This window comes from Lynx canadensis, chromosome B1 (assembly GCF_007474595.2).
Source record: "Lynx canadensis isolate LIC74 chromosome B1, mLynCan4.pri.v2, whole genome shotgun sequence".
NCBI classification, from domain to species: Eukaryota; Metazoa; Chordata; class Mammalia; order Carnivora; family Felidae; genus Lynx; species Lynx canadensis.
The window spans coordinates 40529818-40543582 of NC_044306.2; the positions used below are offsets into that span (position 1 = coordinate 40529818).

The 13765-nt window shown below is 37.3% G+C and overlaps 1 protein-coding gene across 2 annotated transcripts in view; it reads right to left on the reverse strand.

Annotated features, from left to right (window-relative positions):
- Positions 1–399: 399 nt before the first annotated feature.
- The window catches only part of POLB (DNA polymerase beta), a 30497-nt gene continuing 17131 nt past the window's right edge, over positions 400–13765 (reverse strand). Inside the window, exons 10-14 of one of the 2 annotated variants that reach the window (XM_030312540.2) lie at positions 10576–10646; positions 9372–9458; positions 2559–2623; positions 1912–2051; positions 400–653 (exon numbers count right to left, since the gene is read on the reverse strand). In XM_030312540.2, the coding sequence (XP_030168400.1) occupies positions 559–653; positions 1912–2051; positions 2559–2623; positions 9372–9458; positions 10576–10646 (458 nt within the window). In that variant the 3' untranslated portion in view covers positions 400–558. The remainder of the gene's footprint in view (positions 654–1911; positions 2052–2558; positions 2624–9371; positions 9459–10575; positions 10647–13765) is intronic. The other variant, XM_030312541.1, reaches the window with a different exon arrangement.

Here is a 13765-nt window from a genome sequence, read left to right on the forward strand (position 1 = left end):
CTTAGGTAAGTTCTTTCTGATGAATTACAACCGATTTCAGATTTAAGAGATAAACCTATACTTAGGTCTTAAGTATATACGACAAAATTGAATGTGGGGGCCAAGCCAACCGAAGAAAATAATTACATTTATGAAGGTCCCTAATTTCTAAAAAACACTGAACCATCTTCCAGTGACCAGTCTCTGGTGTATCCTGAGTAATTGTAATTAGTAAATAGGAGGGGAAGGTGGTAGGGTAATGTGGCTTATACAGCATAAGGGCAAAAAAAATGGGAAAATAAAAATTCCCATTGAACACTGCTAACATCTCATCTCTTCATTCTTTCCACGAAATCCTTAGTAAAGTGTGATCGCACATGTTAACATGATATGCTATTTCCTAATAAAATCAAAATAAGATTCTCTGATAATAGTAAGAGAGGCTTTATTGACTACAGTGCAAGCTAAAGCATGAAGAAGAAATAATCACTTAAAAACACCAAAGACCCTTACATAGCAAAGGTTAAGAAATAAATTAAGACTCCTGTTGAGTTGAGCTGTGTCTGGGAAGAACAGGCCTCATTCACTTCGATCCTTGGGTTCTCGGTATTTCCACTGGATGTAGTCAAAGATGTCTTTCTCACTATCCACTGGCAGAGGCTCTCCAGCAACTCCTAAAAGTACAGAGAAAAGAAACTTACCTACAAGCCAGTTTTGGAATTTGGTTATGAGGGTGCAAGGAAGACAGCTGTATGGGGCTCACTTTCAGAAGAAAAAGAAAATGGTAACCAAGTCACCAAAAAATGATATTGACTGCCCCACCCTCCATCCTCCCACATGGCTTGTGTTTGAGCTTTGTCACATATACTAATCATCCTACAAAAGTAACCTGAGCATCCCAACTGGAGCCACTGAAATGATCCTAATTCATGATTTCCTTCTCTGCTGGATCTCCACTAGAGCTCCCATGTATCATATGAAATACTCTAGTTTCCTTTGCAGCTTAAAATGTGGTCTCTGGACTAGCAGTACGGGAATCACCTGGAAGCTTACTAGAAATGCAGAATCTTGGGCCCCCCTATTAGAGTCTTCATTTAATGAGGTCCCAATGTGGCTCATACGCATATTTACACGCGAGAAGCACTGCCCTTGTCTACCAGGGAAGAAAGTTCTATTTTATACTTTGAGGACAAAATGACAAAAATCTTCATTTTCCTAGTAGAGAATAGTAAACCACACAGTGGTGAGATATCAACAAGTACAGATTAAGCAATTCTTACTCTTTAAACTTTTCATTTATTAATTTTATTTTTGATTACTCTCTATATCCAACATGTAGCTCGAACCCACAACTCTGAGTAAGAATTGCACACTCCACTGACTGAACCAGCCAGGTGCCCCTAAACTTCTTTTGTTATTTAAAAATCTTTTTTAAAGTAAGCTCTACGCCCAATGTGGGGTATGAACTCACGACCCTGACATCAAGAGTTGCATGCTCTACCGACTGAGCCAGCCAGGTGCCCCAACTCTTTAAACTTTAAAAGACAAGTGGCCAAAGCTACCAAGCTTGGCCTGATACTAAAAGCAATGATACCTGGGTACTTCAGAAGTCTCGGAGATACATTAAAAACAAACAAACCCACTTTAAACCAGTAAGATTTTTTTTTTTTGCTGACCATCACATTAATACATTCTAATAGAGCTAGAAATAACTTTGGCCATCATGGGCTTCAAATGAGGGCTTGATAGCATGTATGGATTAAAGACCCTTTTGTTGCCTGAGGGACTCATAATACAAAGAAACTACAATTAACTGGCATAATTACTTAAAGGCTTTTTTGAGAAACCAAAGTTGCTAAACCAAAATATATCTGAAAATAACTTTCTCTCCAGATGACTGGGATTATCTCTAATGCACACACAAATACCCACCAGTGACTCCCAAGGGACGGATTGTGTATTCATTGATTGTGAAGCCCTTTTCTAGGGCATGAGCTCTCATATTCTTATTGAAAATATCACTCCCAGTGAAATAGAGAACACCACAGTAATACTGATCCTTGGGTATCAACCTAAAATAAATAAATAAACAAATCTTTGACCACACATTTCAAATCTAGCAAAAATAGGACTCTTATAATCAATAAGGCACAAAACACCTAAAATAAGTGTTTGTGGTTTAATAACCTAAGGAGGAGACTATCATTAGGTAGACTGTTCAAATTCCTCCGACGTTGCAGTTAGTCTAGGTTTCAGTAAACTATGCTCTGGCAAGCGGTGTGGAGAAACGAAAAGCAGTATCACTTATTACAACCAACGTTCCTCCGGCAGGAAACTACTTTTGAGTTGTGGAAGGCATCATGGTGAGATGCAAATCTAGGGAAAATAGATTAGATTCTGTAGACAGTCGTTATTCTTTACATATTTTCAGGCTGCACACTGTCTATAGCAGGAACATACAGCCCTTCGGAATGAAAAGGGGTTCTAGACATTTATATGAATTCCAAGATATACAGAAGACAAAGGAAAGAGAAAAGAAGGGAAAATTTAATAGGTCAGCAACAAATTTTGAGTAATACCTTATATCAATTCTCCTGTGTGGATACTCCTTTTCATCATTTTTACTGGGAAGCTGGCAAACACCCTAAAATGGATATTTCAAAGAATGCTTAAAGACGTTTTCAAACTTCAGGCTTAATTTCAGTATTATGATGTTAAATGTGAGGTTTCTGCTTTAAGTGCAAGCAGTTTTAGAATTCTCAGCACTTTTAGGGATGCCTGGATGGCTCAGTTGGTTAAGCTACCGACTTCAGCTCAGGTCATGATCTCGTGGTCCCTGGGTTCGAGCCTCACGTCGGGCTCTGTGTTGACAGCTCAGAGCCTGGAGCCTGCTTCGGATTCTGTCTCTCTCTTTCTCTCTCTGCCCCTCCCCCACTCACACTCTGTCTCTCTCTGTCAAAAATAAATAAACCTTAAAAAAAAAAAGAATTTTAAGCACTTTTAGTTGGATTTTCTATGTGCTGTCTATTGCTACTTTCCTATTATACTTTGTGGCAAATAAAGAAGTACATGGAACAGCAGGCAAAGATTCTAGGTATGAGGATTTGGCCTTCATAGGATTCTAAACGAGAAGCTAACCAGGGAAAGCATCAAACATGAAAGACACAGACCAAAACAGATAAAAGCAATTTGGAAGAAACAATCACTATTCGGGGAGAACACAAAGAGCTATGAGTAGTATTCTCAGATTACAGAAAATATTCCATCCATGAAGTAGGGGCAGAATACCACAGAAAACAGAACGCTTAAGGAAAAGGTTTCAACAAAATTTAAAATATGATAGCAGAAGTAGAATTTAAAACTGAGGAAACCTCCCAGAAATTAGAAAAGACAGATGAAAAATAAGAAAAATTTAAAAGAAAGTTAGAGGATCATTTTCCTCCTCTACAGGTGAGTTTTCATTATACCTCTACAGTTTTTAGACAAACGTTATCAAAGTCTATTTAGTAATCTTTTCCTTTTCTAGAAAAATGGACCAAAATTCTGGACTGGGGAACAACCCATAAATATGTAAAAAGAGCTACAAACATCAGAAATTTCAAATTAAATGTTTCAAATGTCACATTCTAAGAAAAGTACACATGTGGCAGGCTTCTGGTCCTAAAGAACAGTTGACTAAGTATACATGTCACTAAAAGCTATATACTTTTTCACTCAGTAACACGGACAAATTACAATCTAGAATCTAAAATGGGTATTTTCTTTCGCTGTTCCTATGGCTGAAAGATTAAATGAAACCTGTTTATCTTCAAAATATGAAAGCTACCTTCTTAGACATTAGCAAGTTCTAACTGAACCTTCAAATGGATCAGCAATGCTTTCCATCTGGAATTACCATGAGGTATTACCTTGCGGATATGGATGTTTGGGTGCCACAGGCAATGATCTTGCGGTTTGTCACATCAGTAATAGGATTTCATCTAATGGCTTTGTTCCTTTCCTCAAAGGCTCATTTTATTTCCTGCACTTTTTCTGAAGTGCTAATGTTAAAGAATTTCTCTGTATTACTGTAAATTCTTTATTAGATTGAGTGGATTAGTTTTGTTTGGCATTTCAGTTGGGTAGCTTCATGCCTAGTCGTCTGAAATAAAGCCTCTTTCATTTCCCCAGGGGACTCAAGGGATCTTCTATTGTCCCTTGAATCCTTATAGTAGATATTTCACAGGAAATCATCCCAGGCCAAACTTGCACAAAATGCTAAAATCTGAATGGTAGTCATTATATAAAGCAAACAGGCATCTAAATGCAGGAGAAATTTTTTTTTTTCTTCCAAATGTCATTTTATTCACAGGAAGAATAACTCAATTATCTAAAGATCATGGCTTTACAAGAAGATCTGGAATATTAACCCTGGCTTTCCTGAGGCTTGGTGACTATTAGTTTAAAGGAATTCATGCTTGGGGCGCCTGGGTGGCGCAGTCGGTTAAGCGTCCGACTTCAGCCAGGTCACGATCTCGCGGTCCGGGAGTTCGAGCCCCGCGTCAGGCTCTGGGCTGATGGCTCAGAGCCTGGAGCCTGTTTCCGATTCTGTGTCTCCCTCTCTCCCTGCCCCTCCCCCATTCATGCTCTCTTTCTGTCCCAAAAATAAATAAAAATGTTAAAAAAAAAAAATAAAGGAATTCATGCTTTGAAGAGAACTTGAAAAAGACATGAATGGTCATATCTTTAAAATTATTTAGTCAGTTGTTACAGAAACAAGAGATTTTGAAATCAACTGTATATGGAATGAGAATAGTTTATTTCACTTTGCTGTTGTTTTTATTTGTTTTGTTTTTTTGGTTATTTATTTTTAATTTAATTTTTTTTTTAAATTTACATCCAAATTAGTTAGCATATAGTACAACAATGATTTTAGGGGTAGATTCCTTAATGCTCTTTACCCATTTAGCCCATCCCCCCTCCCACAACCCCTCCAACAACCCTCAGTTTGTTCTCCATATTTATGAGTCTCTTCTGTTTTGTCCCCCTCCCTGTTTTTATATTATTTTTGTTTCCCTTATGTTCATCTGTTTTGTCTCTTAAAGTCCTCATGTAAGTGAAGTCATATAATATTTGTCTTTCTCTGACTAATATCACTTAGCATAATACCCTCTAGTTCCATACATGTAGTTGTAAATGGCAAGATTTCATTCTTTTTGACTGCCAAATAATACTTCATTGTATATATATATATATATATATACATATATTATTGAATATATTATTGAATATATTATTCATATATTCATATTCATATATTATATGAATATATGAATGTATATTCATATATTGAATAATATATTCATATATTACTATATACAATATATTATTCAATATATATACACATCTTCTTTATCCATTCATCCATCTATTGACATTAACTTTGGCTATTGTTGATAGTGCTGGTATAAACGTTCGACAACAGCACACCTGTATCCCTTGGATAAACATCTAGTAGTGCAATTGCTGGGTCGTAGGGCAGTTCTATTTTTAGTTTTTTTGAGGAACCTCCATACTGTTTTCCAGAGTGGCTGCACCAGCTTGCATTCCCATGTTGTTGTTTTTTTTTTTTTTAAGTTTTTTTTTTTTTTCAACGTTTATTTATTTTTGGGACAGAGAGAGACAGAGCATGAACGGGGGAGGGGCAGAGAGAGAGGGAGACACAGAATCGGAAGCAGGCTCCAGGCTCTGAGCCATCAGCCCAGAGTCTGACGTGGGGCTCGAACTCACAGACCGCGAGATCGTGACCTGGCTGAAGTCGGACGTTTAACCGACTGCGCCAACATAGGGCTTGAACTCATGACCCTGAGATCAAGAGTCACATGCTCTAAAGACTGTGCCAGCCAGGCACCCAGGTTTATTCCATTTTCTAAGGTGACTTTGTTTTTCAGCCAATTTCCTTTCAGAAACTTAAAAGATCTCAGCTTCTTTGACTATCTTTGCTGAAGCTCATGCACTCAGGGTAACTGCTCTGACTCCTGCCGAGCTCTCTGCTTGGCTGACTCCCTTACCTCAAGTCCTCTTTCAAGTCTCCTCTTCTCAAAGGGGCTGCTTCTGACCATCCTATTCAATGCTGTTTCCCACATGCCCATCTCCCCATACCCTCCTTTTCTTTTTTTTAAAATAGTACTTATTATCTTAACCTAACACATGATTTACCTCTTTATTATGGTCATGGTGTTTTTTTTTTAATTTATTTTTTTAATGTTTATTTAGTTTTGAGAAAGAGACAGAGTGTGAGTGGTGGCGGGCAGACAGACAGGGAGACACAGAATCTGAAGCAGGCTCCAGCCTCTGAGTTGTCAGTACAGAGCCCGACATGGGGCTTGAATCCATGAACTGTGAGATCATGACCTGACGCTTAACCGAGACACCCAGGTGCCCCTATTATGGTCATGTAAACCATCACTCCCTTCCCACATCGTTCCAACTATAAATTCTCCTGAAATTCAGATACATCCCAGGAGATGTACTGAAAAGTGGTAGATGCTTAATGTATATTTGTTGAACTGACTGAACACACCTTTCTCATCCTATTGGCACTCATTCTCCCTGTTTTGTTCTCTCATATCACCATCCTCTCTCACTTTCTGTCCCTCTTTTTGTTTCCCAATTTAATCCCTATCAGATCGCTCTCCTCTACTGATCTGTTTCCAAACAGAAATACTGTATCTATATTATATCACATCATACTATATTAGTGTAACACTTTGTACTACTCTTTTGAAGATTCACTCTATGAAGATAGTTGTACAAACCCTTCAGTGTCCATGTATGTTACTTAATTTGATCTGTATAACTGTCATTTGACACAGCACAAGTGCATCATTTTATAGGTAAAAATATTAAGGCCTTACAGAGGTAAAGCAACTTGCCTAATGTCACACGATCCATTAGTCACGGAGCCAGAATAAGATTTTAGAGCTTCTGTATATTCCTCCACAATGCAACATACCAACACACACCCTTTTCTTTGCAATAAGGTACCAATTACCCCTTATTGCCTCCACAATAAATTGACTTGAAAGCTAACCTGGATTGCTCCTCATCCTACCACATACCAATTATAAATGTCAAACAGCAGGCTCACACATGGCATTTTTTTTAAGCTTCAGAGAATATATGAGCTACATGTACAGAATCCAAACTTTATACACAAACCATCCACTAGATGGATTCCTATGTCACAACACAAAGACCTCAGTTTCTTGCTCAAACTATAAAAACAAACAAAAAACCAACTTTATTATTATGTTCACCTGTTTTCTTTTGGAAAATAGATTTGGGGAATTCTCTTTTTGACAATAACTATATACATGCTGTTAGGACTATGACTGAGAGAATGGGAAGGCAAGATGGAGTGAAGGTTTCCAGCCTTGTCCTAGGATTGGTGAGTGGCCCTAGTCTTTCAAGCATCACATGTGCAATAAGGTCTGAACCAGCCTGGTTTGTAGCAGTCACTGGAATTTGGCTGACAGACAAAGGTCTTCTCTTCTATGAGCACTTACTGGGGTAACCCAATTCCACCACTGCCAGCAACGCTTTATGTTTACATACACGTGGCTACCCACCTTTCCTTTTTAGGTTATACCCAGCCCACCAGTTTATAATTTTTCTTTGTATTCTTGCTAGCTGGATTACTAGCCTCTGTTGGTGTTGCTTCTGGATCTCTGTTTGAGCACAGCAGAATACTGTTCAGACTGCAAAAAAAATGTTCCTGCTATTGCATTGCATAAACACCTTCCTGGTCGCTAACTCTGAAAAGAGCAGGTGTGCTTCCCCAGTTGAAGTCCTAGGGCCTTTCACAGAGATGACTAGAGGAGGTAGAGAGTTAGGCCAGAAGGGGTCCCCAGAATATCCCCAGGTATACCAGGACACTTTCCTACAATGAAAAAAAAAATTCAACTTGTCTACCACATGTTATTTTTAGGATTTTATCTGATTGAATGCTCTTTAAATGTAAGATTATTTTACACAGATTTATTTTTTACGCAGATTCATTCTGGTGAATATAATCAATTTCAATTTAAAAGGGATGTTCCTAGAGCATATATAAACCCTATTTTTAATAACATCTCACATGTCTATATTTCTGGGCATAGAGTAAAAGCTCCAAATCAAACAGATTTGGGAGAACAGCTCATAGATTTAATTCCTAAAGATTTGACTAGAATTTTATTTTTACCTTTCCCAAAGTTCTTTTGAAACATTATAAAATGTGACCAACTTTGGCAATAGTTTCATAGCCCAATAAAATCATCCTGTTGAATTTAATGACATGATTTTCTGTCTGTCTGATTAAATATACACAACATAAAGTTTACCATTTTAACCATTTTTAAGTTTGAAGTTCTATAGCATTAAGTATATTCACACTGTTGTATAACTATCACCACCATCCGCCTCCAGAACTTCTTCACGTTCCCCAACTGAAACTCTAGGTCTGTTAAATACTAACTCCATATTCCCCTTCCCCACAGGTCCCTGGCGAGCACTGTTCTACTTTTTGAAGGACACGATGTTTCAATGATCTATCTCAACCATCTTATCCTACTTTTGGCTAAAACCACTGTCAAATTATGCAATGAGACTCTTTCTAGTATTAGCATTTCCGCTCCCCAAAAGCACAATCTCTTTCCATTTCAGGCATATGACTTGGGAAAAGGGGACACGGAAAAAAGGAGTTTCAAGGTATGTATTTAAGTGAGCAGCAGAACAAAGGTAACCCTTTATTACTTTAGTCCTAGATTTCTACTTGCGTTCCTGTCGGTTTTTTACACAGAGATATTTATTAACCTCTTCTTAATTCATTTGCCATTTGTCTTGAATCTTCAAAGTTTAATTGCCTGGAACTCTACAGGATTTTAACAATTCATCATGATGGGTTTCACCGTGAAAATCTCTATTAACTCCTCTGCTTATCATGCTGCATAACATGTTTGTATCACATGCCCTAATTTCTTCTCTTTCTTTGGTGTTGTAATAGATTAATACTCTTCAGACAATTCTAATCTCACTTACTGAAGAATTCCAAGTCTGAGAATATGAGAACATTTGCTATTTTAGAGAAAAACTTATGATGCATTGAAGTCATTATAGAAATTTTAATAAAAGCGGATTATGCCTAATTATGTATTCCAGTAGCTCAGATTAGTTACAAGTGGAGAATTTAAAACAAAAGTCTTTACTAAAATATTCTGAGATTAGCATCTTATTAATTCTTCTCTAAACTCTCATGGATATCCTATTTGTTGACTCTAATACTAACAATACTGAGAGTCACACACTCAGAATGGTTACTGAACAGTTTCCAAGATTTTTGTTCAGTAGTGTTAACTCAAACAAGTACTTACCATGAACTTGGTTTCACCTTTTGACAGAGTATCTGTAATAAAATGGACCTTCTGTAACTGCTCCACAACACGATGTAACAGCTTTGGCTATAGAAACATAAATAGGAAAAAAGAAAAATAATTACTCTTTTATAGCCAGAAAACATTTTTTAAGACGAGTTTTCTAATTATCTATGGAGAAATGCCTAGCTTTCCTTTAAGTACTTTCTTCTTCTAACACAAAACTCATTTATCAAATGAAACATATTTTTAGAAACCATCATTTTTCACCAATATCATTGATACTCCCAAACATCATTTGGGTTCGTCTGTTTCATTAAATCAAAAAGTTAGCTGCTTCATCTTTAAAAGGTATATATTCCAAGGGCACCTGGGTGGCTCAGTCAGTTAAGCGTCTGACTTCAACTCAGGTCATGATCTCACACTCTGTGAGTTCAAGCCCTGTGCTGACAGCTCAGAGCCTGGAGCCTGCTTTGGATTCTGTGTCTCCTTCTCTCTCTGCCCCTCTGCCTCTCATGTTCTGTCTTTCTCTCTCAAAAATAAACAAACATTAAATAATTTTTTTTAAAAAAAGAATATATTCCAAAAACAAAAATGTTTTGCCTTCATGGGTTTTTCTAACAGGGATCAAGTTTCTTAATATAACATTTTTTAGTAGAAAATATTCTCTTAATGAAAACCTGAATATTACAGTGGATATTTCTAAAATATCCATGATAGGCAATAAATAATTCTGGAAATGTTGTACTAAGTTTCTTTTTTGAAAATTAGACTGTCCCCCCCACCCCCAGTTCCTTGCAGAAAAACACTATTGTGTATCCCTTTCAACCACTTACTTTGCCTTTCACAGATGTCAATCAGTACAGAGCACTTCAACTGACTTTTCAAAAAGATTAAAGCAAAAATTCATTCTGAAATATCCAACTATCATTTAGAAAATGATTATTTAGGAGTGCCTGTGGGGCTCAGTCGGTTAAGTGTCCAACTCTTCATCTCAGTTCAGGTCATGATCTCACAGGTGTGAGATCGACACCCATGCTGGGCTCTGCACTGGGTGTGGAGCCTGCTTGAGATTCTCTCTCTCCTCCCTCTGCCCCTCCCCTGCTTGCACACACACACATGCTCTCTCTCTCAAAAAAAAAAAAAAGAAAATGATATTTACTGTTGTGTAAGACAGCATATTTGACTATAAATTCTGCAGTACCTGTTTAGTTGATTCAGAGGTAAAGCTTGGATGGGTGAGAAGGACATCCATGTCACCACTGGACTCTGCACCTACGATAACAAAAAATATGTATGGAATTCCCTATGTGAATTTATAAATTAGCAGGCAAAAACAAAACCAAAGTGATGTCACACTGAGGAGCTTTACTTCTTGTAGACTAACTATATTTCACTGCACTTCATATTCAGAATTAGTTAAAAGATTTCAATTTTCTGTCCAACTGTTCAGGTATACTAATACAAACTGCAGAATCTGGGATAACAACAGTGATTGGCATTAAATGTGCATTACATACAGTTGGTGAGTTTAATGTACTAAAAATGCACCTAGGGGCACCTGGGTAGCTCAGTCAGTTAAGTGTCTGACTTCAGCTCAGGTCATGATCTCACGGTTCGTGAGTTCAAGCCCTGCGTCAGGCTCTGTGCTGACAGCTGGGAGCCTGGAGCCTGCTTCGGATTCTGTGTCTCCCTCCATCTCTGCCTCTCCCCCACCTGTGCTCTGTCTCTCTCTCAAAAATAAATAAATGTTAAAAACAAAAAATTAAAACAAAATGCACCTAAATACTCAATAATGAATAAAAACAATATTGAAAGACTTTTTTCCAAAAAAGATATACAGATGGCCAACAGACACATGAAAAGATGCTCATCATCACTCATCATCAGGGAAACTAAAATCAAAAGAACAATGAGATTATCACCTCACACCTGTCAGAATGGCTAAAATCAAAAACACAAAAAACAGTGTTGGCGAGGATGTGGAGAAAAAGGAACCCTCATGTACTGTTGGTAGGAATGTAAACTGGTGTAGCCACTGTGGAAGACAGTATAGATGTTTCTCAAAAAATTAAAAATCAAATTACCATATGATCCAGTAATTCCACTAATAGGTATTTACCCAAAGAAAATAAAGATACTACTTCAAAAACATACATGCACCCCTATGTTTACTGCAACATTATTTACAATAGCTAAGACATGGAAGCAATGAAGTGTCCAGCAATAGATGACCCAAGTGTTCACTGATAGATGAATAGATAAAGAAGATGTGGTCTAGGGGCGCCCGGGTGGCTCAGTTGGTTAAGCGTCCGACTTCGGCTCAGGTCATGATCTCGCGGTTTGTAGGTTCGAGCCCCATATCAGGCTCTGTACTGACAGCTTAGAGCCTGGAACTTGCTTCAGATTCTGTGTCTTCCTCTCTCTCTGCCCCTCCTCCACTTGTGATCTGTCTCTCTCTGTCTCTCAAAAATGAATAAATGTAAAAAAAAAAAAAACAATTTAAATTTCTGGGGCACCTGGGTGGCTTAGTTGGTTAGGCGACTGACTTTTGACTCAGGTCATGGTCTCACAGTTCGTGAGTTCGAGCCCTGCATCAGGCACTGTGCTGACAGCTCAGAGCCTGGAGCCTACTTCAGATTCTGTGTCTCCCCCTCTCTCTACCCTTCCCCTGCTCACGCTCTGTGTCTCTCTGTCTCTCAATAATAAACGTTAAAAAAATTTTTTTTAAAAAGAAGATGTGGTCGGGGCACTTGGGTGGCTCAGTTGGTTAAGCATCCGACTTTGGCTCAGGTCATGATCTCCCGGTTTGTGGGTTGAAGCCCCGCATCAGGCTCTGTGCTGACAGCTCAGAGCCTGGAGCCTGTTTCGGATTCTGTGTCTCCTCCTCTCTGCCACCCCCTCCCCCATGCTCATGCTCATGCTCTGTCTCTCAATAATAAATAAATGTTTTATTTAAATTTTAAAAAAATTTAAAAAAATTTTATAAAGAAATAAAATAAAATAAAAATAAAAAGAAGATGTGGTCTATATATACAATGGAATATTATTCAGCATAAAAAAAAGAATGAATCTTGCCATTTGTGACAATATGGATGGATGTAGAGTGTATTATGCTAAGTGAAATAAGTCAGTCAGAGAAAGACAAATACCATACAATTTCACTCATGTGTGGAATTTAAGAAACCAAACACATGAACAAAGAAAAAATGAGACAAACCTAAAAACAGACTCTTAAATATAGAGAACAAACTGGTGGTTCCCAGAGGTGAGGTGAGGTAGGTGAGGGGATGGATGAAATAGGTGAAGGGGATTAAGAGTACTTATCATGATGAGCACTGAGTAATGCACAGAATAGTTGAACCATTATATTGTATACCTGAAAACAACTATATGTTAATTAGTAAATCCTCATTATGAAAAAAGCTTTAAAATACAACTATGAACACTATATATCTAAAAACCTCAAGTTAAACAATATGTTCTAACTCTGTAAAGGCTAATCAGAAAATCCATTTCAACTCTCACGACTCAATTCATTTAATGAATATTAGTAAAAATTACTATTATGTATCATGGATAAGAATATAGCACTTTATAATGACTTAGGTTTTTATTTTGACCCCCACTCTACAACCACATAACTTTAGAAAGGTTACATACAGTTATTTATACTTTCTTTTATTATAAAACTATAAAAGTTTGTGTTCCTTTCAATGGATTTTCATTTTAAATGTCTTTTGTTTCAATATTACAAATGTGGACTGTATATTCCTTTAGACCTCAGTTTCTCTGTCTATAAACTACTAAAAACTACTCTATTGGCCATTGTACAACTAAGAATAATATGTAAAAGCATCTAGAATAGTGCCTGCCGCACAGTTGGCATAAAATAATACTGTTTATCTCCTTTCTTTGCATTTTTGTAAGTACAATATATGCAAAACATACTTTTGGTCACTGAAGATATGGCAGTGTCTCTGGACCACCACTTTATGCATCAATAATCTTGAACCAGATATTTAAACATAAAGAAGACTAGACTCATTGTGTGCTGTTTCCAGGACATTCAAGGAAGCTATTTTAAGAAAGAAAATTTTGTCTTCTTTTCTTCTCATTTCTCTTAAAAGTTGTGTCTTTTACCATCAACCTACTACCCAAAATGTATTACTCTATCCATTTAAAAAACAAAACAATTACTTTAGCATAAAAAGGGAAATAACCCAAGAGTCTATTAACAAAGGACCAAATAAATAAAGTATGAAACACCGACATAACCAAATGTTATGAAGCTATAAAAAAGAACAGGGTTGCCTGGGTGGGTCAGTTGGTTGGTTAAGCGTCCAACTTCGGCTCAGGTCCTGATCTCATGGGTTATGAGTTAGAGCCCCGCA